The 24,602-nt window shown below is 42.3% G+C and overlaps 1 protein-coding gene across 1 annotated transcript in view; it reads left to right on the top strand.

Annotated features, from left to right (window-relative positions):
• LOC114556706 (complement C3) overlaps nt 1–24,602 on the top strand; it is a 51,525-nt gene that overhangs the window by 15,194 nt on the left and 11,729 nt on the right. Inside the window, exons 13-30 of the mRNA XM_028579743.1 lie at nt 16–110; nt 226–417; nt 988–1,143; nt 2,008–2,137; nt 8,530–8,598; nt 8,791–8,988; nt 9,111–9,228; nt 9,356–9,444; nt 10,184–10,323; nt 12,351–12,563; nt 14,098–14,161; nt 14,267–14,356; nt 14,540–14,746; nt 16,545–16,620; nt 18,525–18,684; nt 18,995–19,090; nt 21,309–21,459; nt 22,778–22,863. Of these exons, the coding sequence (XP_028435544.1) occupies nt 16–110; nt 226–417; nt 988–1,143; nt 2,008–2,137; nt 8,530–8,598; nt 8,791–8,988; nt 9,111–9,228; nt 9,356–9,444; nt 10,184–10,323; nt 12,351–12,563; nt 14,098–14,161; nt 14,267–14,356; nt 14,540–14,746; nt 16,545–16,620; nt 18,525–18,684; nt 18,995–19,090; nt 21,309–21,459; nt 22,778–22,863 (2,330 nt within the window). The remainder of the gene's footprint in view (nt 1–15; nt 111–225; nt 418–987; nt 1,144–2,007; nt 2,138–8,529; nt 8,599–8,790; nt 8,989–9,110; nt 9,229–9,355; nt 9,445–10,183; nt 10,324–12,350; nt 12,564–14,097; nt 14,162–14,266; nt 14,357–14,539; nt 14,747–16,544; nt 16,621–18,524; nt 18,685–18,994; nt 19,091–21,308; nt 21,460–22,777; nt 22,864–24,602) is intronic.

Genomic DNA, 24,602 nt, shown 5'->3' with positions numbered 1-24,602 from the left:
ATGACACATTTGCAGGTGTGGATACACCTGAGCTGAAATTAGGAGACAACCTGAAATTCAACCTCATCCTCAGCAAGCAGGAAACACAAAACAATGACATCACATACCTGGTGAGAGATGTTTTACACCTGCATGTGTACATATACAACTAATTTTGTTGCATCCCACAGCCTGTGTAGTCTATACATGTCAAATAAGAACTGATATTCAAATATGTGTCCCTAGATCCTGAGCAGAGGTCAGCTGGTGAAAAATGGACGTTACAGGAGCACAGGTCAAGTTCAGATTTCCCTGAATGTTCCCATTACCCAAAACATGCTGCCATCGTTCCGCATCGTAGCCTACTACCACACAGATGGCAATGAAGTGGTATCAGACTCTATATGGGTGGATGTAAAGGACTCCTGCATGGGCTCGGTGAGACACACTACACAGATGTAGCAGACTTTAGGAGGGCAAACAAGACACCCACACACAAATCGAGTTATTTGACATTTCTCAGACACGGTTTTTTTTTTCATTCATGGAACTGCTTTAAAGGTGCAGTAGGTAAGACTTATAAAACTACCTTTCTGTCATATTTGCTGAATCTGACCCTATGTTCCAGTAGAACTACATGAAGCAGGTAATTAAAAAAGAATCTGGTTCCTCTGGCTCCTCCTACAGCCTGGAGTGGGATTTGCAAAAATCCACAGCTCCCTGTTCAGATGCACCAATCAGGGCCGGGGGGGGGGGGGTGTCTCCCTGTTCAGATGCACCAATCAGGGCCATGGGGGTGTCTGACTGCATGTCAATCACTGCTCATGCACACGCATTCATTCTCCCTTGTGGGGGGAGGGGCTTAGGAGACTGTTTTGGGCTTTAGCAGAAAGGAGAAGTTGTTCAAATCTTTTGGCTAAGTCCTGGATCTTCACAATCCTACCTACAGCAACTTTAACAAATACAAAACGGTATGTCCCATTTATTGACCTCCCGTTTCACATTTAGCTGAGACTGGAACCATCGAAACCCGCTGCATCCTATGAGCCTCGCGGATTGTTTGGTCTGAAGGTCACTGGAGACCCAGGGGCCATAGTGGGACTGGTGGCAGTTGACAAAGGCGTCTACGTCCTAAACAACAAGCATCGTCTCACCCAGAAAAAGGTTTTGTCTTTATTTTTAAAATAATATATATATAAGGCTTTTCATTTAACCCTTGTGTTATCATTGCGCCAAAATTGAAAATTAACACTTTTGTTGACACTTTTTATCGATGTTTTTAACTTTTTTTTACGTTTTTTTTGTCCCTTTTTGTAGCTTTTTCAACACTTTTGAATCTTATTTCAATGTTTGTCACTTTTTTTTGTTTTCAACACTCCATAACACTAACTTATTGACTTTATTTTTACACTTATTTTTGTAATTTATGGTCAATAAACCTAATTTATAGGAAATTATACCTATGTTTTTAGTTAGAAAAGCAGAAATTAGGAATTATTTAGACTAAAATTAAAGGAATGCATGTTGATGGCTAATCACAGACTGGAATATATATTTATATATATATATATATATATATATATATATATATATATATATATATACTTTTACTCAAACTATTTTAAAACCTCTTCAATTTTTTTTTTCAAATACTTTAAAATTGAATAAAAAACACCCCAAAAATTATGAAAGTACAGATTTGTACTTGCCAAAGAGCATCCATGTTATTTTGGGTAGTTTAAATTGGGTAGTTAAAAAAAAAATGGATATAGGAATTTGGAAAAAAGGTCAAATTTGACCCGAAGGACGACATGAGGGTTAAAAGTGCTTGAAAAATTACACACATGTTGACTTTCAAGTTTGTTAGCTTTTGGCTAAAGAAATATCTGGCAAATTCATTGTGTATTTAGGTCTCATGCCATATCAGAACTTTAATATATGTTACAGATACAGTATTTCTTTTTAATTATATCTTGTAAGCCTTGTTTGTTTGTATTTGTGTGCGCGAATGACCTCCACCTTGCTCAGGTGTGGGATACTGTAGAGAAGTACGACACAGGCTGCACACCAGGTGGAGGGAAGGATAGTATGGGTGTGTTCTACGATGCTGGGCTGATGTTTGAGTCCAACACGTCATCTGGAACTCCCTACAGACAAGGTGACAATACTTTAATTTCCCCTTTCCTGAACATACCCCTCTTTATGCCTTAATGTCTAATTAAGAGAAGGAGGCACATAGACCTTTATTCATGGCCATATGTCAAGTGCTTTCTTTTTTTAGTAAGCATCTAGTAGTAGAAGTAGAAGAACTGCATATTAAAGGGTCTTTTCAACTAAATTACATATTTCTCATTCCCCTTTTTTTGGTATCTGGACATGCAGATGTTTCGGAGACATTTTTGTGAAATCATTTGTTGCTGTCTAGCCAGACTCTCAGCAACAGATATCTTAAAATTTGGGCACATAAAACCAAAACTGTCTGACAAATACCACTTGTGGTAGTCCATATCGACAACGTTTCATTTCTGGGATTGTTCAGGTGCCGTCGGAAATTCTGCCGGATGTCCCTAATTTTTGGCCGGTTGTCTCTCGCCTTCCTGTGTTGGCGTTCTAACCTCCGGTGGATTTATGAGGACTATGGTTAACTGCTTCTCAGATTTCTGCAGGGTAAATCCAGACAGCTAGCTAGACTATCGATAGTTAAGTATTGTAACTCCAGATTCTATGAGTATAGGCATAGCCCTCTAAGAGCTGTTGGGTTTATCCCTCGTGCATGCGCAATCGTGAAGATTTCTTTTGCACCCTTGTACCCTGCACGGGGCCTCTCTTACGTCCGCAGTTACTGTATATTACAGCTGAGAGACCAGAGATCTGCTCAAAACATCAGCATTTTTCATATATATATATATATATATATATATATATATATATATATATATATATATATATATATATATATATATATATATATATATAATAAAATCTATAATCTGGTGTCCGAGCCTTTCTCCACACACCAGTGCTGGAAAGTGGACCGCTGTCGTGCATAACACGTTGAATGAATAAGGCCGCTAGACATTCTGTGACTTAAGATCCGCATACAGCATAGTGGCTCACCCAGTGGGCTCTGCTGTTACAGTTCAACATACCCTATTTAACCACAGGGTGGAGCTGTTGCCTAAGTAGCACAACGAGACACCCTAACCTCTCCAAGCGCTCCCGTTCAGCGGCCAGGGCAACAGCCAGGCTCTCTTCCTGAATGCGAGCCAGGAGACAAGGAGAAAGGGGGACAGGGGGAAAAGTGAGACCAGTCTTGCACCTTCATGGAGAACCACAGTGTGCTCTGTGCATTTTCTCATGAGGCGAACAGATCAATTTTCGCCCTCCCAACCACAGCATCTGAATGAGAGTGGTATAATGTTCTTTAATAAGACTCCGACACAGCAAAGTGGCTTTTAGACTCTTTTAGTGAACTTCTAAATCTGCGTTGCAATCATTTACATTTTCCGTTCCGCCATCTTTTTCTTCTTCGCCTCTGCAGACTCAACACAACAAAATGAAACTCAAGCGCCCCCTTGTGGAATCAACAAACAAATGTCTGCCTACAACCTGAGACACATCACTTATGGGAATAACATCATAACGTCCCATGTATATATCATAAACATTACAAGTGGGATCTAATTTCTACTCATTGTGAGAGGGACCCCCGCGACATCAGGTCTGCTGTGTGGTTTATTAACCCTGGGGTGTACGCCGCTCTAATTAAGAGCAGTGTGACTGTGTGACCACAGCAGCAGGCTCCTGGCTATTTCTAATAGCTGGCCTGAGTGTACATGCTGCTTTCACGTTGTCTGTTCTGATCGACACTTCTACCTGACAGACTCAGAGCAAAGTGTTTCAGCACTTTAGCACCGTGACAGGCTCTAGGCAACGTGGAGAGATCCATCTCCCTCCTACAACCTGGGACTCGGACTTGCCCTGCCATCCAACGAGAGATGTGTCTGTGTCAGTTACGTGTGACGGAAGGAAGGAAGATATGGTCAGCATGCGCCTCTTGTGCCGTGATGGGTGGAGGCACACCATCTCTGTGTGTGTCTATGTGAAACTGCTCTTTAGGAGAAAACCCTTAAAAGCTCCATTATGTTTCCCACTCTCAGCTGGAGTGAGACATGCGTTCCCGGTGCCCCGTCATTGTCACTGCCACTGATGCCGCTGTTTGCGAGTCAGCTCAGGGCTGGATTGGACCAGGTGGGTGCTGACCGCAGGGCCTTATGGCCGTGTTGGTTAGATGTTTGGTGGGGGATACCGCCGCAGGGGAGGAGAGCAGTACGGTAGAGCTGGAACTGGGGCTTGAGGAGGCGCAGCCGCTGCCCGCTGGGCACAGTCTTCTCGAACTGACATCTTGGTGCTGCTGTTGTGGCTCAGGTGCCGCTCTCCAGGAGGTGTGTTTCCACATCCCCTCCACTACCTATAGCTCATGGCTGTCCAAGGTGCGGTCCAAACAACCCACCAGGGGTTGCACACATCTGCTATTGGCTGGGAGTTGTGACCTGTGCAGGCAGATGTCAATATAACTCTGGGGGACAGCCAAAGGCTTAGCGGTCATGGCGGAGACATGAGAGTGGAGAGCGATGTTCACCTAGGCGGCACACAGGTGCGCGCAGTCAGTGAAGCGAGCATGGACCTGGTCCCGGGGAGATGTTGGTGTGGGCTTCCGTCGGACGGAAAAAGTGGCCTTCGGAAGCAGGATGGAGGCCAGGCTCTGCTGCAGTGGCGGGACTGCTGGGAACTCTGTTTCTGTGTCGCCTTGGACCACGGTGAACAGTGCATAACGAGTCTCCCGGGTTCAGAGAATGCTTACTCAGCATTCACACAGGTCAAGAAAAAAACCTTAGCGAATGGCAAGGAGCCCGCCTGATGCGGAGAGAAAGCCGCTGATGTGGTGTTCCATAATCCTCTTCTGATTCAAGCTCCAGTTCCCCAAAGGGGAGGAGGGAGAGCTGGTGCCGGTGAGAGAACCATCTCTAGGGGAATCCTGGTCAGCGGACTCTTGCTTGCCAAAGAGATCCCCTTCCGGGATGTCTGGGTGTCGCTGCTGGTGGTATCCTTACCTGACTGTCCGCCTGGCTGCCATCGTCTGTTGCTTCTGTTCCTCCGTCGGTAAGTGGGCGCAGAACTGCTGGCAGCCAGCGGGGTGCCTGCCCGGCGAATGGGGCCGAGGCACGCCTCTAAGCTCGGGTGGAGATTTGGCAGCAGGATGTAGCTGGTTTGTCAATTGGTATACAGGCGGACACCACGTTTTTTCGAAGTCTTCAAACTGCTTGTCGCTGAAGAAAAATACAGGAGCAGATCTCTGGTCTTGCAGCTGCAGGACACAAGGGCATGAAGACAATATAGGAGATCCGGTCTCACTGTCCATTGTGAAGCATTTAAAGAACACGTCACAAACTACAAAGACGCCCTTTCTCTGGTAAAAACAAGGTATTACTCCACACTCATCGGTAATCAACTAAAACACCCCAAGTTGCTCTTCTCGACTATCAACCTACTTCACCCTCCTGATGTCGCTAAACCCTCAGATGCAGCTGACCTCTGCTCCAGGTTCCTGGATTTCTTCCAGCAGAAAGTGGACACTATCCACCGGCAGCTCCAGTCTCCTGGGCTCTGCCCCTGCCCCACACTGCCCCAACAGGATTCTCACCACTCAGCTGCCCGCTCACCTCAGTGCTGCTTATCCGCCTTCTCTCCACTGGATGCTGACCAAGTAAAAAAACTGGTCACCTCTGCCAAGACTTCAACCAGCAGTCATTCAATTCAATTCAATTTTATTTATAGTATCAAATCATAACATGAGTTATCTCGAGACACTTTACAGATAAAGTAGGTCTAGACCAGTGGTTCCCAACCTGGGGTCCGGGCACCCCCAGGGGGGGCAGCAAAGATCACAGGGGGGGCGCAATTCTTTATCTGTTTTGAGGTTGAGGAAAAAAAAAAATATATATTTGCACATGTTAAACAAATTATGATAATACACTACAATATATAATGTATACAAAAGTATTTTGTTGTATCCTCGTTTTTCCTGCCGCCACGGCATCACTATTTTATAAATGAAACATGGAGGAGAATCTTAACCGTGCTGATAACTCCTCTGTATCAAAAAAGAAAGTAAGGCTCTATCTGGAGAGTTACCTCAACTTCGGTTCGGGGGCTCAGCTTTTCTTAGACATGAGTAGGGGGGGCGCCAAGGAAAAAAGGTTGGGAACCACTGGTCTAGACCACACTCTATAATTTACAAAGCCCCAACAATTCAATAATGCCCCCAAAGAGCAAGCAGTGCGACAGTGGCGAGGAAAAACTCCCTATTAGGAAGAAACCTCGGACAGACCCAGCTTCAACATCACATGTCCCACTATGAGCTCTTCGAACCCCTCCAATCTGGTTTCAGAACCCACCATAGCACTGAGACCGCCCTCATCAAATTCACTAATGACCTCCTGCTTTCTGGCAACAATGGCCTCATCACCATCCTCATCCTCCTTGACCTTTCTGCAGTTTCCCATACCATCCTTCTCCACCGCCTTTCTGAGCTCATCAGCCTCAGTGACACAGCACTGTACTGGTTCTGGTCCTACCTCCCTGACCAGAAACAATTCATCACCCTAAATGACTACAACTCTGATCCAGCACCTGAACCATGGCGTGCCCCAGGGCTCTGTGCTTGGTCCTCTGCTGTTCACCATCTACATGCTACCCCTAGGTCATATTATCTGTAAACATGGACTCAACTTCCACTGCTATGCTGATGACACTCAACTTTATATCAGCATAAACCTCACCTCCTAGCTTCCACCCACAGAACTTGTCAACTGCCTGCAGGAACTCAAATCATGGATGACCATAAACCTACTAAAACTCAACCGCAATAAGACAGAACTCATATTGGTGGCCCCTGCACCACTGCTTAGGAAAATTGGAGACATGGCCCTGGTTGTGGATGGCTGCTCCATTTCCCCATCTCCTGAGGTGCGCAACCTGGTCATCATCCTGGACTCCACTCTCTCCCTCCGGTCCCACATCAAAAACATCGCTAAGTCCGCCTTCTACCACCTCAGAAACATTTCTAGACTCCAGCCTTCACTCACACATTTAGTAACTGAGACACTCATCTATGCCTTCATCCCCTCCCGTCTGGACTACTGCAATGGTGTTCTGTCTGGACTGCCCACCTTAGCAGACTCCAGTATGTCCAGAACTCTGCTTCCAGGGTTCTAACCCACACCAAGCCCTGGCAGCATATCACTCCCATCCTCAAAAAGCTCCACTGGTTGCCAGTCAACTCACGCATCATCTACAAATCTCTCCATGGACTCTCACCACAATACCTCACAGATCTCCTTTACCCCTACACTCAGTCACATTCCCTGCAGTCCTCTAATCAGGACTTTGGGGACAGGGCTTTCTCTGCCAATGCTCCCTCACTCTGAAACAGTCTACCAGTCCAAGTCCACTCTGCCCCATCCCCGCCCATGTTCAAAAATCACATCAAAACATTTCTTTTCATTAAGTCCTTTGACCCCTATCCCACCTCCCCTTTATTTGTTAAGCAATCATGGGTACCTTGAAAGGCGCTATATAAATCCAAGTTATTATTAAATCTTCACGACTGCGCATGCGTGACGGATAAACCCAATAGCAACCGCTCTTAGAGGGCTAAGCCTATAGGAAAAAACCGTCCAATCTTTTCTGTTGCACGACTAATACAACTTTTGAACATATACATGCCCGAGGCTATTTTGCAGAGGCTCGGTCATTGAGTCTGGTGCTTAGCGCTGCCCAAGACGATTGTGATTGGTTTAAAGAAATGCTGTGTGGACTAGTCAGACCTTCAGACTAGTCAGATAAACAATCATACACACAGAGCTGTGGAGGAAGGTCTGGCAATGCGAGACTATACAAGGGGTAACTGAAATAATGTGTTTTTGATTGGGCCGACCTTTTAAGGTATTTATATAATGTTTTAACATTTCAACAAAAAAAAGTGCACTTGTAGATCCATTCTCACCCCCACACCACCCATGTGTCTAACCCATAGACTGTATAAAATATGAACATAGTCAATGTGACATCACCCATAAGTTTCTGAAGAGCCAAAAAGAAGCTCAAAGTAGGCAGCCCACCTGTCACTCAAAGCAGAATGCCCAATGCAGAACTTTAAGCCTGAATATAGTTTAAAGGGGTGAGTTATAAAAAAAGAATCAGCCCTAAAATGTGAAATGATGCTGTAAAGTTGTGCATTGTAACATGGGGGGCTAAGGAGATTGACTCCCCTTTGGAGCCAGGCTCAAATGGCCACTCAATGAACTGCCGTTTTTGGCACTTCGCATTGGCTTAATATTTCAGCACCGGAGTTTTCTGCTCGGTTTGACCAGAAAAAGTACCTCACTGATTGTAGGAGTTTTATATAGAACTATATCATGCAAAAATCAAGTCTAGTTCCAACCTTGTTGGGTTCTGTTAAAGATCTTGTGTGTGATGCGTTTCCAGAATTAAAATGTCCGGCCCCCAGCAGGAGGAAACGAGCTGCTACTATAATGGACGTAACAACCAGCTTAGGTAAGAACCACAGCTCTAAACTACCCAATAACCACATCTTCATTCATCGTCTGTCACAGACTCGAGGCTCTCCAAAGTGTTTGGAGTTACACATGATTGTGGTTGTCTTTGTAATGCTTTCCAATTCACCATTTTTCTCTTACTCTATGTCTTCTTCCACTGTCATTCCTCCACAACCCTCTTTCTTCCCAGTGAGTCAATATCAAGACCAACTCCAACGTGAGTGTTGTTTGGATGGCATGAGGAACACCCCCCTCTCCTACACCTGTGAGAGGCGAGCCGAGTACATCAGTGATGGTGAAGCCTGTGCCGCAGCCTTCCTGCACTGCTGCAAGGAGATGGAAACCCAGCGAGCTGAGAGGAAGGAGGATAGCCTCATACTGGCTCGCAGTAAGACACAAGGACAAGGGGGAAGCCATGGGTGGTTATTTTGCCATGGGTGGTTATTTTGGTCATACAGGTAGTTAGAAGACAGTCAAAACCATAACATTTTTAATGACACGTTACTTTAGGTGAGGAGGATGACAGTTACATGGACAGCAATGATATTGTTTCTCGCACCAAGTTCCCTGAAAGTTGGCTGTGGTCAGATGTGAATCTGCCTGCTTGTCATCGACAAACACCTAACTGGTGAGTCAACTGGAATATAGACACAAACAATACATTGATTCATTATGACACCACTAGGATTTAAAGCATTTTTCTTTTACTTTTACTGTTAACACTTTGTTTTTTTGTTTTTCTGTCTTTGTTTCAGTGACACCACATCACTGACGAGAAATGTTCCTTTGCAAGACTCAATCACAACCTGGCAGTTCACTGGCATTAGTCTGTCAAGAACTCACGGTGAGGAGTCAGTCACTAAAAGCTGTCTCGTGCTTTAGTTGCAACACGTCTCACAGCAGTTTGTGAAATGGTCACGTAATTTTTAATCTATTAATTTGTGTACACTGACACGATTATCTGGTTTATTTCATGGTGGTCAGCACATCATGGGAAGCATCTATACGGAGGTTGGGTTTAGGAAAACAAGAATGGAGAAAGGACCCATCACACGCTGGGCCAAGATACCTGGTCTCCATGGTGCAAGTCCTGTGTTGTTTGACCCATCCACCCCCTCCAACCAACCTCCCTACACGGATTTTCGGCATTTCATACTACTCTCTACCGTAGTCGTGCTGTGATCACGAAAGATGCTACCAATTGAAATGCATTAGTTTACATAATGTCTTGAACACCACAAAATAAACGAGAGAATCGTGTCTGTGTGGACGAATCAATAGATTAAATAACGTGCCCATTTCACAAACTGCCATGAGAATGGGTTGTTAGTTGTGCTGCTATCCTTAAAGGTTCTGTACTTGACATTCAAAACATTAATATGGCAGCAAACTAATATTAGCTACTGTATGTAAATATATAGAGTAATGGCCTGAGCTATGAATGATGTCATACTCCCTTTGCGTGTTGTAATCCAAACTTCTCTGTTCTTTGTTTTGATAGCTGGTCCAGCCAGGAGTGCATGTTAGTGCATTTTGGCTGTGAAAAAACACAAATAATTTTTTGTATCCCTCTCATTTTATAGGAATCTGTGTTGGCGAGCCGTTAGAGGTCATTGTCCGGAAGGAATTCTTCATTGATCTCAGGCTGCCGTACTCTGCTGTCCGTGGAGAGCAGCTGGAAATTAAGGCAATCCTCCACAAGTACACCCCCAATCCTATCACCGTAAGTCTATGATAGACTATGATATTTTATTAGGAGTGTCGGTACACAGCTAATGTTAGTTTAGCTAACAGCTAATTCGGCTAGCTGACAGCTTGATTCAGTCTAAAATAACATTAACTCAAAGTGAACAATGGGACAAGCAGGCTACAGCTAAATTAAGACTTTACGGTAATAACAATAAGGACAAGTATTGATTGGTTGTATTTTAAATGAGCACAAGTAAAGTAGAACTGACGTAACAGCTGTTCTATATTTGAACGGTTATTTTCAGGTTTTATTTTGAGGGTCTTTTAAAGTTATTACATGCTGTCGCAGTTAGCCAAATTAGCTGTTAGCTAAACTAACATTAGCTTAGGCTAATGGTAGACCGCTACATTTATGACCAAAAGGGCTGAACAGATCGTGCAGTGTTGTATCCTCAGTAAAACAGGATTATAATCTGCACATGCACGAACATCTTGCGCTTGACGGTTTGTGCAGGCAGCACAGATCGGGTACCAACAAGGCCTTTGCAAAAAAAGGGCAAAAACATCAGGAAATGTTTACAGACAATGTGTAGCAAAAAACAAAAGGATTGTAATCCTTTCTCTAGTCTTTGATAAGTGTAATAGCTGCTCATATGGTGGTCTGTCCCAGGGAAACCTTATTATAATATGCTAAAATGCCTTTCCATTCTCCTGTAGGAAACCATGTAAAGCATTACATTTCCTATGGATGCACCATAGTGGGGTTTCCATCAACGTATTTGTATGTGCATTTCGCAATATTGCATTAGAAAATGTTGCTGGAAACAGCAAAATTCAAAAAAACGTCCTCAAATTCGCGGAAAACTCACGCACACTTGAGGTGGTTTTTAGCCTAGAAATCTAAAAGCACCCTAGTGGCAGCAAAATAATTTTGCAGCCAGGGGGGTCTAGGCACTCTCCATTGACTTGCGAGCTAGAAAAACCCAACTCTGGTCAGGCCAATCACATCGTGTATAGTGTCAGTGGGCGGGGCTTATGGCTGCTGCTGCTGGGAATAGTGGTCTTCTGGAAGACTTGGAGTTTTTTTTTTTTTTACCTTTAGTTAACCAGGAAAGTCCCATTGAGATAAAAACCTCTTTTTCAAGGGAGTCCTGGCCGAGTTAAGCTTTTCTTTGAGAAAAGAACAAAGAACAGCACTGAAGTCATCCTTAAAAAAGGAAGATGTGTTGGGAGTTTTGCCGACCGGATACGGCAAAAGTTTAAAGTTTAGTTTATCAGCTAGCGTTGCTCTGGTTGGTTGTAGCGCTATCCTATTACGTGCAGAGGGAATTTGAAAGACAACCGTTTATCCTGCCCCTTGGATTGAGTTCTGTCAATGATGAGTTCCCAGACCCAACATCTTGATGCGGGGTGGGCTGCCTCTGAAAATGGGCGAATCTCAACGAGCCCCATAGTTGATGTCAACTATTGCGGCTCCTCCTCATTTGGCTCTAGTCTGTGTTTGTCACGCCCCAACATTTACATAGGCTACACAACTGACCTGAGATCAGTTAGTTTTCTGAATCTAGGTTGGGCAGATCTCAGAAATTGTATACATTGTTCATCTGCTATTTTACCATTAAATTCACTTCTGAGACTTTTTATGCGAGAAATCAACTATGTAGAGGTCAAATATGGTCCGTTTTACGATAATTGATGTCTAATTGCAAGTCGCTGGACCAACCAAACTATGAAAAAAAGTGTGATTTATAGTCTGGAAAATACAATAACTGATTGACAGAACTGTTCATTTCCAGTTTCTAAAATGTGAGGATTGTTCTGCATTGAGTACTTTTACTGTTATACTTTAAGTACATTTTCCTGATGATACTTACATACTTTTACTTAAGTAACATTTTCAATGCAGGGCTTCAACTTGTAAGAGAGTATTTTTTTACAGTGTGGTATTAGTAGTTTTACTTAAGTGAAGAATCTGAATACTTCTTCCAGCACTAAATAAAACTGATAATTATGATCCTTATTATGCACTACACATACTTCAGTCTTTTTCTCATTTTCAAGGTGCGTGTGGATCTGATGGAAGAGGAGCATGTGTGCAGTTCAGCCTCTAAACGTAGAAGGTATCGCCAGGAGGTCAAAATGGGGCGCCAAACTACACGAGCTGTACCCTTCATCATTATTCCCATGAAGGAAGGAAAATTTAACATTGAGATCAAAGCAGCTGTTAAAGATTCTTCGCTAAATGATGGAATCATAAAGAAGCTGCTGGTGGTGGTAAGTAGGTTTGGGTATGTTTTTTGTTTTTTTTGATACCGGTGCTAAAACGATACTTTTAAAATGGTGCCGGTGCCTGAACCAGTACTTTTTAATTAAGTAAAAAAAGAAAAGGAAAAACAAGGGTAGTAAACAACAGTCGGCGACATTTAAGAGCGGCTTGTGTATTGCTACTGCCATATGGTCAAAATTAATTAAATGATTTAATAATAATGTAATAACTACAACTTATAACAATAACTTATTTCACCAGTAAATTGCTGTTGAATGGCAAAAACAACCACCAGATGGGAAAAGGGTATTTTACAATAACTTTGAATGCACCGTGAGGCTACTAGTTTCAAGTGAACGCACCGTATGTGTTGTTTTTTCAACAACGGCAGCTGCAGACTGTGACGTTCTGCTGTTGGATCCTCTACAGTGAAATACAGCCACCCTTTACACTGTTTAACTGTCAGCATTTTAACTGTGTTTACTCCAGCTGCTGGCTAACATTAGGCTAATGACACTTGCTGTTGAGTGTAGTGTTAACCAGCGTCACGTGCAGTGATGTGTCTGTTGCCTCTAACGTCCGTTTTCGGAGCATCAGAGAGCAGCGGCATTTCAGTGGCACCAAAATGAGGCACAGGAAAAAAACTGCCTGACAGTGACTAAGAGTACCTAGCAGTGCCTAACTTTTTGCTAGAAGCTAACAACGTAGCTATGGCTGAACTTTGGCCTACTTTAGCATATAAACATTAGCTCACTAAGAACCTGGGAACCACAATCCCAAACTGGCAGTTTGATTTTCTATGTACTGAATTTTTTACCTAAAGTAAACTTCTTTGACTTTTATGCACATTATGTCTTTTTTTAAATATTAGTTTATCTAAAATGATAATTTAAAAAAATCCCAATATATCGCCTTATGCACAGTATCAAAATATATTGCAATATATTGAATCGTGACCCATGTATCGTGATACGTATCGTATGGCCAGATTCTTGCCAATAGTAGGAAAACAAATATCTTTTTAGTTTGTTTTTACCTTTATTTATCCAGATTGAGAACAATTTCTCATTTGAAACGACGACCTGTGACATTCACACAGTTCCACATTCATACTGGAAGCTGCCCAGTACCACCACAGTCTGGTCTGCTGGCCACTGAGCAGCTCCACTGGAGCCGTTGGAGGTTAAGGGCCTTGCTCAAGAGCACCTCAGTGGTGGTAATGAGGGAGGGACAAGCGCTGCTCTTTCACTTTACCCCCACCCAGATTTTATCCTGCCAGTCTGGGGATTGAACCTTGCGGTCCCAAGCTCGCTTCTATAACCTCTAGGCCACCACTGCCCCAACAACGTTTAACTTTGATAAAAATGTAAACTGTATCAGTGTTTTCAAAATGAACTATAAATAAGAAAGACAAACAGAACAACAACGAAGGAATATTTTAATCAAATTTAAGCCACAATTGTATGTTATTGCACACCAGCAGATATAGATTGCTCCAATAGTTGTAATTTCTAATGTTTGTCCTCGCTGTTATTTTTCCAGCCTGAAGGCGTACTGGTTAAATCTCCTCAGATTATAATTCTAGACCCCTCTACTAAAGGTGTAGGTGAGTTTACCCTTTAAATAGCCACATTATGTAGTAATTATGTAATATTATATTTTCACTATTTGCTACCTGATCTCCCAACTTGCCCACTGTTTCTCTCTTTAGGTGGTAAACAAGAAGAAACTCTCAACAGTGGAATTCCTATCAAAGATTTGGTCCGAAACGCACCTACTAGCACACAGATCTCACTGACAGGTCAGATATTATGGTATATTTCGGCATGTTATGGCATACAGTGCCTGTACAGTGAGCTCTGCGTAGGTGCTAATTGGTACTGTATTGCTTTTAATGTTGTTATTACTGATTACATTTTAGTTTTGTTTAATGGTTCCTTCCCAATAAATATTTTGTTTTGTGTGCGTGTGTATGTGTGTACAGGGAGAGAACAAGTTTCTACGCTGGTGGAGAACTCCATTAGTGGGGACTCTATGGGTACTCTGATCGTCCAGCCCGACGGCTGTGGAGAGCAAAACATTGCTAGGATGACCCTACCAGTCATTGCAGCCACATATTTGGACAAAACCAACCAATGGGAAACTGTGGGCTTTCAGAAACGTAACGAAGCCCTCCAACACATCAAGACCGGTGGGCTCAAAGATTTATTTATTTGCACAGATACCAGAAATCTCAATAGTTGGTCGATTACCCTCCATGTGGGATTTTAAAGTTTCTGATTGGTAGACTTGGTATCAAAAAGGCAGTGTGGTCAGACAGTAATGCATGCCCTCCCTGCCCCAGATGTACAAGCTAGGGACATTGAGAATGAATAGTCTCAAAGCAACACATAGACACATAGGGCCCTATCTTGCACCCAGCGCAATTTACTTTGTACACCTTTGTAGCACAAATCATTCCTATTTTTGCACCCGACGCACAGCGAACTTTTCCCTCCACAGACACACGTCGGTAAATTAGGGAATGAACATGCACTCCCGGGGGCGGTTAAGGAAAAACAGGAGGCGTGTTCCGGTGCAAACGTTCCCTGGTGCTATTTTGCAGTTTTAAAAAACCAATCCGCCACAGACCAGGAAAAACGTAGTCTAAAGTCAGTGGTGCTGGTCTAAAGTCAGTGATGCTAGTCTAAAGTCAGTGATGCTAGTCTAAAGTCAGTGGTGCTAGTCTAAAGTCAGTGATGCTAGTCTAAAGTCAGTGGTGCTAGTCTAAAGTCAGTGGTGCTAGTCTAAAGTCAGTGGCGCTAGTCTAAAGTCAGTGGTGCTAGTCTAAAGTCAGTGGTGCTAGTCTAAAGTCAGTGGTGCTAGTCTAAAGTCAGTGGCGCTAGTCTAAAGTCAGTGGTGCTAGTCTAAAGTCAGTGGTGCTAGTCTAAAGTCAGTGGTGCTAGTCTAAAGTCAGTGGTGCTAGTCTAAAGTCAGTGGTGCTAGTCTAAAGTCAGTGGCGCTAGTCTAAAGTCAGTGGCGCTAGTCTAAAGTCAGTGGTGCTAGTCTAAAGTCAGTGGTGCTAGTCTAAAGTCAGTGGTGCTAGTCTAAAGTCAGTGGCGCTAGTCTAAAGTCAGTGGCGCTAGTCTAAAGTCAGTGGTGCTAGTCTAAAGTCAGCAAACCATACATAAATACAAGGAAAAATATGACCTTGTTTTACACAACATTTCCATAAATCATGGATGTATGGATGACATAAATGAGGAAATATTAGAGGACCTAAGGAGATGTGATGTTGAACTGCATGTGCTGATGCCCCTTAACCCAAATGCCCCAGCAGCAGCAGCACGGGAGAGGAGAGACAGAAGAGCTGATTCGTCTATAGTGAGGTCATCTCGGTCTAATGTTAGACTACATTGCAAAGATATCACCATGCATTCATAACCTCGTGATTCAGTGAGAGTGAGCCCAAAACCTCGGGAGAGTATGATTTTGTGACATTTCTTTATTTACATTTTGTCAAAAAGAAAAATCAATAGCAAACGTCGGTCTCCTCGGCTGTGAACCGTTCCTGGCGTGCGCCCATGGATGTATTAAGAGCGTGCGCCTAACAAATCTGCCATCATAATAGCAATCCGCCATGGAACAAGCACGCCTGCTTTTAAAGGGAATGTGAGATAATGCTCTGATTGGTTTATTGCACGTTACGCCCTAACCACACCCCTGAATAATGTAGCTACTTCAGACCAACCCATTTTTGATTTGCGTCGGGTTCAAGAGTCATTTATCCCGCCGATATAATGGCAACAGCGCCCGAGATCCCCCCACAAAGCTGCTTGCATTTGGCGTTTGATACTTGCATTTCAGATTGCTAAAATAGGGCCCATAGGCTACCATGTCTTAACCAAGATTGTCAGTACAAGCAAAAACCTATGCCAAATATGCTATAATCACAGACAAAACATGTAACAAGACTTCTCAAACTGGTTGTGTGTTCTGTTTGTGTCCAGGCTACGAGAAAGAGCTTGTCTACCGTAAAAAAGATGGGTCCTTTGCTGTTTGGGCGCATAGCGAGAGCAGCACCTGGTGAGGCATCCAAAACATCCGTGATACATAATTGTTCACACATCCTCCTCTAACTTAGATCCTGACTATGTGACAATGGTGTATTACAGTTATTTTCAAACTTTTTGTGTGTGTGGAATTTTCGTGGACCACCTCATAATACTCATAATAAAATATGTCTACAAACAGTCCTACCTGAATTAATCCGCACTCTTACAGTTTTTCACGATCGCTATGACACTTTTTTCAATACTTTTAACAACTTTGCTAAACTCTTAACACAGCACAACATCCGTCTGTGTAGGCTACGCAATTAACACATTTCTTGTTGCTTTGACACAAAATGCATACAGTTAACACAAATTTAAAATGCTTGAACTTCTTTTACACACAAGCTCCACCAAAACCAAAACAATGGATCTTTACTGCCAAATTTACAAATGCTTTCACACTGTATGTCAGAACAGATAACATCATGTTCTAAACCTATCTTATAGGCTAAAGTCAAAGTGAACAGCTGATCATATTGTAAATTGAAACACAAATATATCCCCTGCATTTTATACATGCATTTATTGAGAAACAGCTGATTGAAGTTATGCAAATAGTTCAATCACAGCTGATTCCCATCTAGGAAACACACTCAGGTGTTGAGGTTCTTCCAATCGCATGATCATATGGTAGTACAGTAAAAGAGGACCTATTTGAACTATATACTGCAGATGAACACGGAAAATAAGAAAAATGCCTTTAAGAGGGAGAGGAAGAGGAGTACCAGGACAATTCTGTCTCTTTTTTTCATAAACCGTACATTCTATAAAGCTACTCTGAGATGGGTCATTCATTTTTTGTATTGAATCTCTGCAGCAAAAGAAACAAAATGGTGGCCGGGTTGGTTCAGTGGGTAGAGCAGGCGCACATATACTTGGAGGTTTATGCCTCGGTTTATGTCTTCCACCTCTCTCTCTCCCCTTTCTCAACTAGCTGTCCTGTCAAATAAAGGTGGAAAAGCACAAAAAATAATCTTTAAAAAAATTTACTAAACCCAACAAAACAAAAATGTAGAGAGGCTTCAAGAGAATGATCAATAAAATCACTTCTGTCTGTTGTATAAGGGCAGACCTGACACATATAAAATGATGCCATTTCTGTACTTCCATGGGATGTTAGTGTTTTTTATGTCATTGTGCTATGATTGACTAAATGTTCCTGTTGGGAGAGAACATGTGTTAGTGTTTTGGAAGAATTATTTGATTTTGAGATTTTTGTTTGCATTGTTTTGGTAGACATAGTGTATTGTGTTAGTGAATTATTGTATTTTGAAAATTAGTATTAGAGTTTAGTTTACAATATGTTATTTTGAGCATGAAATTAACTGTTTTGCCAATCGTGTGTTGTAGGTGTGTTGGTGCGTTAAGAGTTTAGCAAAGTTGTTAAAAGTATTGAAAAAAGTGTCATAGCGATCGTGAAAAACTGTAATAGGCCTACTAGCACTAAAACAATAACTATAATGGTCATTGCAGCAGTACAACAGGCTTGTTAAAAGAAAGTTTACTTTTTTAATATTTAATTAATTTATTCACTCAAGCGCCCAGGGGCATAGTCAGGTTCATTTGAACAACAGGCTTATTTCCATAGCAATGGAGTATTAAATCTATACAGTAATAAGAACACCTTTGGCGATTTTAGGTGATTATTTATCTTCAGAGTTTTACAACTCACAAGTTACATATTACTTAATTTTTATGGGAATTTCCTGGTAAAATTAAGGTTAAGGAAATATTATTTTATATTTTATTTTGCTTTTCCACGGACACCCTCACGGAGCACTGGTGGTCCGCGGACCACAGTTTGAGAATGACTGGTGTATTACATCTGCATATACATGAAACTAAACTATTCCACATTCTCCTCTCCTCTCTAAGGCTGACAGCGTATGTTGCCAAGGTGTTTGCCATGGCTGACAATCTGGTGGCAGTGAAAAAAGATTACATCTGTGAAGCCATCAAGTTTCTGATTCGCAACGCACAGCAACTTGACGGCTCGTTTACCGAGGTTGGAACGGTTAGCCATGGAGAGATGATTGTGCGTATACTGATTTCATTGACATCTAATCTTAATCTTGGTACTACAAAAACAGCTGATTGAGATTAATACAATTACATATATGAAAATGAAAAAATGTGTGTGTATGTAAGTGTGTCTGTGTGTGTGTGTATGTGCATGTGTGGCTGTGTATGTGTGTGTGTGTCTGTATCTGTTTGTGTGTGTGTGTGTGTGTGTGTGTGTGTGTGTGTGTGTGTGTGTGTGTGTGTGTGTGTGTGTGTGTGTGTGTGTGTGTGTGTGTGTGTGTGTGTGCGTGTGTGTTTGTGTGTGTGTGTGTGTGTGTGTGTAGGGTGATGTGAGAGGTGCAGATTCAGATGCCTCCATGACAGCCTTCTGCCTCATTGCCATGCAGGAGTCTCGCACACAATGTAATGACACTGATAATGTGAGTACTTCATCTGCAAACAATGGTTTCTCTTTTTCCCTCACCTCTTTCATTTCATTTACAGACTCCATACTAGTGATGAGCGACACAAAGTTAATGTGCTTGTCGTAATTTTTAAACATAATTATTAGCCACTTAGGTTAATGTAGTTGTCGTGATGTGCTCTTTGGCCTTGGAAGTAACATTTAGTAACCACTGTAAGTAATGTTTCTCAGACATGCTAATGATTTTTTTGTTTGTTTGTTGTTTTTTACCTTTATCCATCCAGGTAAGTCAATTGAGAACAAATTCTTATTTGCAATGACGACCTGTCACATTCACACATTCATACCTGGAAGCTGCCCAGTACAACCACAGTCTGATCTGCTGGCCACTGAGCAGCTCAGATTAAGGGCCTTGCTCAAGGGCACCTCAGTTAGAGCTAGGGTTGGGTACCGAGACCTGGTACTAATACGGTACCTGTGTCTTAACGACCGGCATTTACTGGACCAAATAGCAACACAGATTTCTGTGCCTCATTCCGGTGCCGCTGATATGCCTTCTGCGCTGCTCTCTGATGCTCCGTAATACACTCGACAGCAGGTAACGTTAGCCCACCGTTAGCTAGCAGCTGTATTAAAACGGTTAAAATGCTGACAGCTAAACAGTGTCAAGTGTGACTGTATTTCACTGTAGAGGATCCAACAGCGGGACGTTAACAGTCTGCAGCTGCCATTGTTGGAACAACAACATAGACGGTGCGTTCATTTGAAACTAGTAATCAATCCAATCCACTTTATTTTTATAGCACAATTTTAACAAAAACAAGGTTTCCAAAGTGCTGCACAAAAAGATGAAACAGAATAAATAGATAACTCAATAAAAGCACAATAAAAAAGAGGTACCCAATATAAAGATAAATGCAATAAAAATTAAAATAAGTAGAAAAAACTAAAATTCACTGTCCACACACAATTAAAATAAGCAAGTATACACATAAGATCAACACTTTACCTGGTGTTAAAAGTCAAAGAAAGCCTCGCGGTGGATTCAAAGTTATTTTAAAATACCATTTTCCCATCCGGTGGTTGTTTTTGTCGATCAATAGCAATTTCATGAAAATACATTATTGTTTTAATTTATATTTAATTTTGACCATATGGCCTTAGCAATAAACAAGCCATTCTTAAATGTCGCCGACTGTTGTTTAGTACCCTTCTTTTTTCTTTTAGTTTTTACTTTCTTAAAAAATATTGGTTAAGACACTGTTTAGGCACCGGCACCTTTTAAAAGTACCTTTTTAGCACCGGTATCGGAAAGAAACCAAACCATACCCAACCCTAGAGCCGATAAAGACATGGTTTAATCCATTCCTTACATTTTTCTTTTGTTTCTTTAATTTTATAACCATTAAAAAAACTGACCACATTCCCATACTGGATCAAAAGGTCCCTTAGGGCGAGGGGTTTAGTGAATGGTCAATTTTGCTAAAAGGATTCTTTTGAAGCAATTGACACATTCAAAATGGAGACATATTTGCTAATGAAAGGTTGTATTATAAAAAGTGACCCCTCTTTGACAGTCTACATCTCTGCTTTTAAATGCTGTAGCAGATTAACAAACACATCCCATCTTCACACCACCGACACCCCTCTGACACAAGTGGCCCTTAAGGGCGCGCTATGCAGTTTTGGCCATTTCTTCTGTTTTCTCTCTTTTTGCTGACCGGTTTCTCTATAGAGCTCCCCCTATAGCTTCAGAATAGATATTTGGCAGCTCCTATGTTTCCTCGTGTCTGACTTCTCTTTGGGTCAGTCTGCCGTTTCCTCTTCCTCTGTTCCTCTGACAATGCTTTCCTAGCTTTCTGCTTCTTTTTTGCCAGCTCAGCCATGACGATAGTGTGAAAAACTCCATCGTTACCTTGTTCTTATAGCTAGCCGAAACAATTCCAATGACTCCGAAGCTGTTTAGTTAAGGTAAATTAAGCTAAATTTGTTTGCTGCATAGTTCCCCTTTAATGAGGCCTCATTTTTGCAGTAATGTGATTGTTGACATGTCGAAGCGAGGCATTAAAATATCTTGCTGCCTTTCAATCCAGTCTCAGCTATTGTCCAAGGTTAAAATGCTCTGGCATTCCTGAACAGGAGTGCATATTTGAAATAGATGCGCTACTGTTACGTGACCCATCTGACAGCCTTTTATGCTTACACTCTCCTTCCTTTCTTTTCCTTCTGTCCAGAGTCTGCAAGGCAGTATAAACAAAGCAGTGAACTATCTGGAAGGGCATCTGCCCAACCTCACCAACCCATATGCTGTTGCCATGACGTCATATGCCCTGGCCAATGAAAACAAACTGAACAAGGAGATCCTCTACAAGTTTGCTTCCACAGGTGTCATCACAAACTAAACCTGTGGTGGACCTGTCCACCAGAACTGATCATGTTACTTTTCAGCCATATAGTGTCCTGCTTAGTAGCCTAGAAATCTAGACGCACCCTAGCGGGGTCAGTCTAGCAACTCTCCGTTTGGCTTGCGAGCTGGAAAAACCTTAAAAAAAATTTGCCTGGTCATACCACACTCTGGTACACTAGCCTGGTCCCACCAGACTCTGGTACACTAGCCTGGTCCTACCAGACTCTGGTACATTAGCCTGGTCCTACCAGACTCTAGTACACTAGACTGGTCCTACCAGACTCTGGTACATTAGCCTGGTCCTACCAGACTCTGGTACATTAGCCTGGTCCTACCATAATCTGAAACACTAGCCTGGTCCTACCAGACTCTGGTACATTAGCCTGGTCCAGAGTCTCGTAGGACCAGGGTAATGTACCAGAATCTAGTAGGTCCAGGCTAATGTACCAGAGTCTTTTCTCATTTGTACAGAGTCTGGCCACTCTCCATTGACAAGTGTTAACTTCCTTGAAGGCCGGTACTCTGTTGAAGTTTAAAACTATTGGATCTGCCCAGAGCCACTCTGGATCTGCCATAACCAATCGCTAACGTTTGGTCGTGACGTTGGCTTGGCATCACTAGCGTTAGCCTTAGCCAAGTCCTTCACCACTAACGGAGCAAGTTGGAAAATCAAACTGTTCCCAAACCCCGTGGCGAGGAGGGGCCACGAAATCATGGCCCCCAACACAACTCAGCAAAGATTGTTCTTGCTCGGGCTTTAACTTCTGGATATTCGGCAGCGTTGCCACAACAGACCAAATGGCTTTGCTCGCATCTTTCTCCGCCACCATTACGGAACTACAACTCAAACTAGCGCACAACCTCGACGCCATCGTTCTCAGCCACTCCCTCTGTTCACTGATTGAACCGCCAAATATTTGATTGTAGAAAACCCAAGATATCTATATTGGAGAGCCGGATGATGTACTGAAGGAAAATTAAAATTGAGCGGAAGTAAGTAGGAGGGCGGAGTCAGGCTAGGTCAATATAGCTCTGAGGAATTTATTGCTTCAATTGACTACATTCAGTCGGGCTCTCATGTAGCCTCTATGTTCATTTCCACTTAAATGGTCTTAAAACGATAAAACAATTACCGGTTGTTAAAATTCTTTTAAGTAAGCACATTTTAATTTATTTTTTATTTTATCTCTATAGAATTCAATATTTTAAGATCAGGAATTGGGAAATTATTATTGAATGAATGTTGTTTCAGGTAAAGCATAGTAATATAAAGATATTTGTGTATGTTTTCCTCAGATTTATCCCACTGGCCAACACCTAAGGGACACGTTTACACACTGGAGGCCACAGCTTATGCTCTTCTCGCTCTGGTCAAGGCCGAGGTAAGCATGTCCTACTTGAGTATGTCTAAACAGGACTCTGACAGAAAACATACAACTGTGTCCTCATCCATGCTACCTCACGGGAAGAAGAAGAAAAAGGTAAATAACGGCAGAACTGGCAGCAGCATTGCCGTCAATGCTTCGATTTGATTCAATGACCTACTTGGTCGGAAAAACCCTTTCATTCACCATAAAAGAACTCCTCTTAACCCAGGAAGTTTACCAGAGAGACCTGCAGTCACTCTGAGAGTCCTGGGTCCTATTTCAGAAAGCAGGTTTAGTGAAAACTCTGAGTTTGTTAACCCTGAGATGAGAGAAACTCTGGGTTTTCTGTTTCAGAAAGAGTATGTTAACTTCACCTCAGGCTCTGTGAACCTAACCTGGTCGGGAGCAGGTTTTCTTCACCTGGTCATAACAAACAACACCATGTTAAATGTTTAAACAATACTTTATTAAACCAAATTGAACCAAATTAGACTAAATCAACTATATACAGAATGTAATGTGGAAATCAATAGCGTCAGTGGTGTAGGGTGTGCATGAGTGAAATAGGTGAGTGTGTGTTTTGGTGTAAAATATAAACTCAGCAAAACCTAGGACAACATAACCAAACATAACCCGACCTTGGTGTGCCTGTGAGGACAGCCAGAGCAGAGACCAGAGACAGAGGATACTGCAGCTGAAGTGGCCTCAGCACACCAGACCCAGGGGAGCTGAGTTACTCTAATTAGTAACCTGCAAACAGGAGGTACAAGTTAAGACACACTTCCTCAATGGAGACAGCAAAAACACTTAAATGAACCCAAAGGGCTTCACACCGTTTCTCCGGAAATATGCAAAGCCAGACTGTCATGGCGGCTCGTTCAGATACAATCTCATATTGTTCATAAAATAGTTCACCGAAATGTGTTTCTGAAAACATTTGAAGAAAGAAATAGGCCGTGCAGTTGCTGAATCTGTCTTCATTTCATATCAACAAAGGTCAGTTTAAAAGATTTTACTCAGATTTTGAGAGACTCTAGTCAGGCTCATCCCGCTAGTCATGTCCAGGTTAGCTCTCCACCAATCAGATGGGTCATTGGAGTCCGAATGCCGGGAGTGCCCCCCTGCCGATTATACAATTATACTCAAAATTATACGATTGAGTCATAGATGGCTCCAGTTCAAAGTACCTCTTATCAGTACAGAGGCTGGTACAGACTACGGTTTATATAGGCCTTAGTGGTCCCCTAATACTGTATCTGAAGTCTCTTTTATATAGACCTTAGTGGTCCTCTAATACTGTATCTGAAGTCTCTTTTATATAGACCTTAGTGGTCCCCTAATACTGTATCTGAAGTCTCTTTTATATAGACCTTAGTGGTCCCCTAATACTGTATCTGAAGTCTCTTTTATATAGACCTTAGTGGTCCTCTAATACTGTATCTGAAGTCTCTTTTATATAGACCTTAGTGGTCCCCTAATACTGTATCTGAAGTCTCTTTTATATAGACCTTAGTGGTCCCCTAATAGCCTACTGTATCTGAAGTCTCTTTTATATAGACCTTAGTGGTCCCCTAATAGCCTACTGTATCTGAAGTCTCTTTTATATAGACCTTAGTGGTCCTCTAATACTGTATCTGAAGTCTCTTTTATATAGACCTTAGTGGTCCCCTAATACTGTATCTGAAGTCTCTTTTATATAGACCTTAGTGGTCCCCTAATACTGTATCTGAAGTCTCTTTTATATAGACCTTAGT

Source organism: Perca flavescens, chromosome 6 (assembly GCF_004354835.1).
Source record: "Perca flavescens isolate YP-PL-M2 chromosome 6, PFLA_1.0, whole genome shotgun sequence".
NCBI lineage: Eukaryota > Metazoa > Chordata > Actinopteri > Perciformes > Percidae > Perca > Perca flavescens.
The sequence above is the reverse complement of the archived record's forward strand: the minus strand, read 5'-3'. Positions and strand labels throughout refer to the sequence as shown.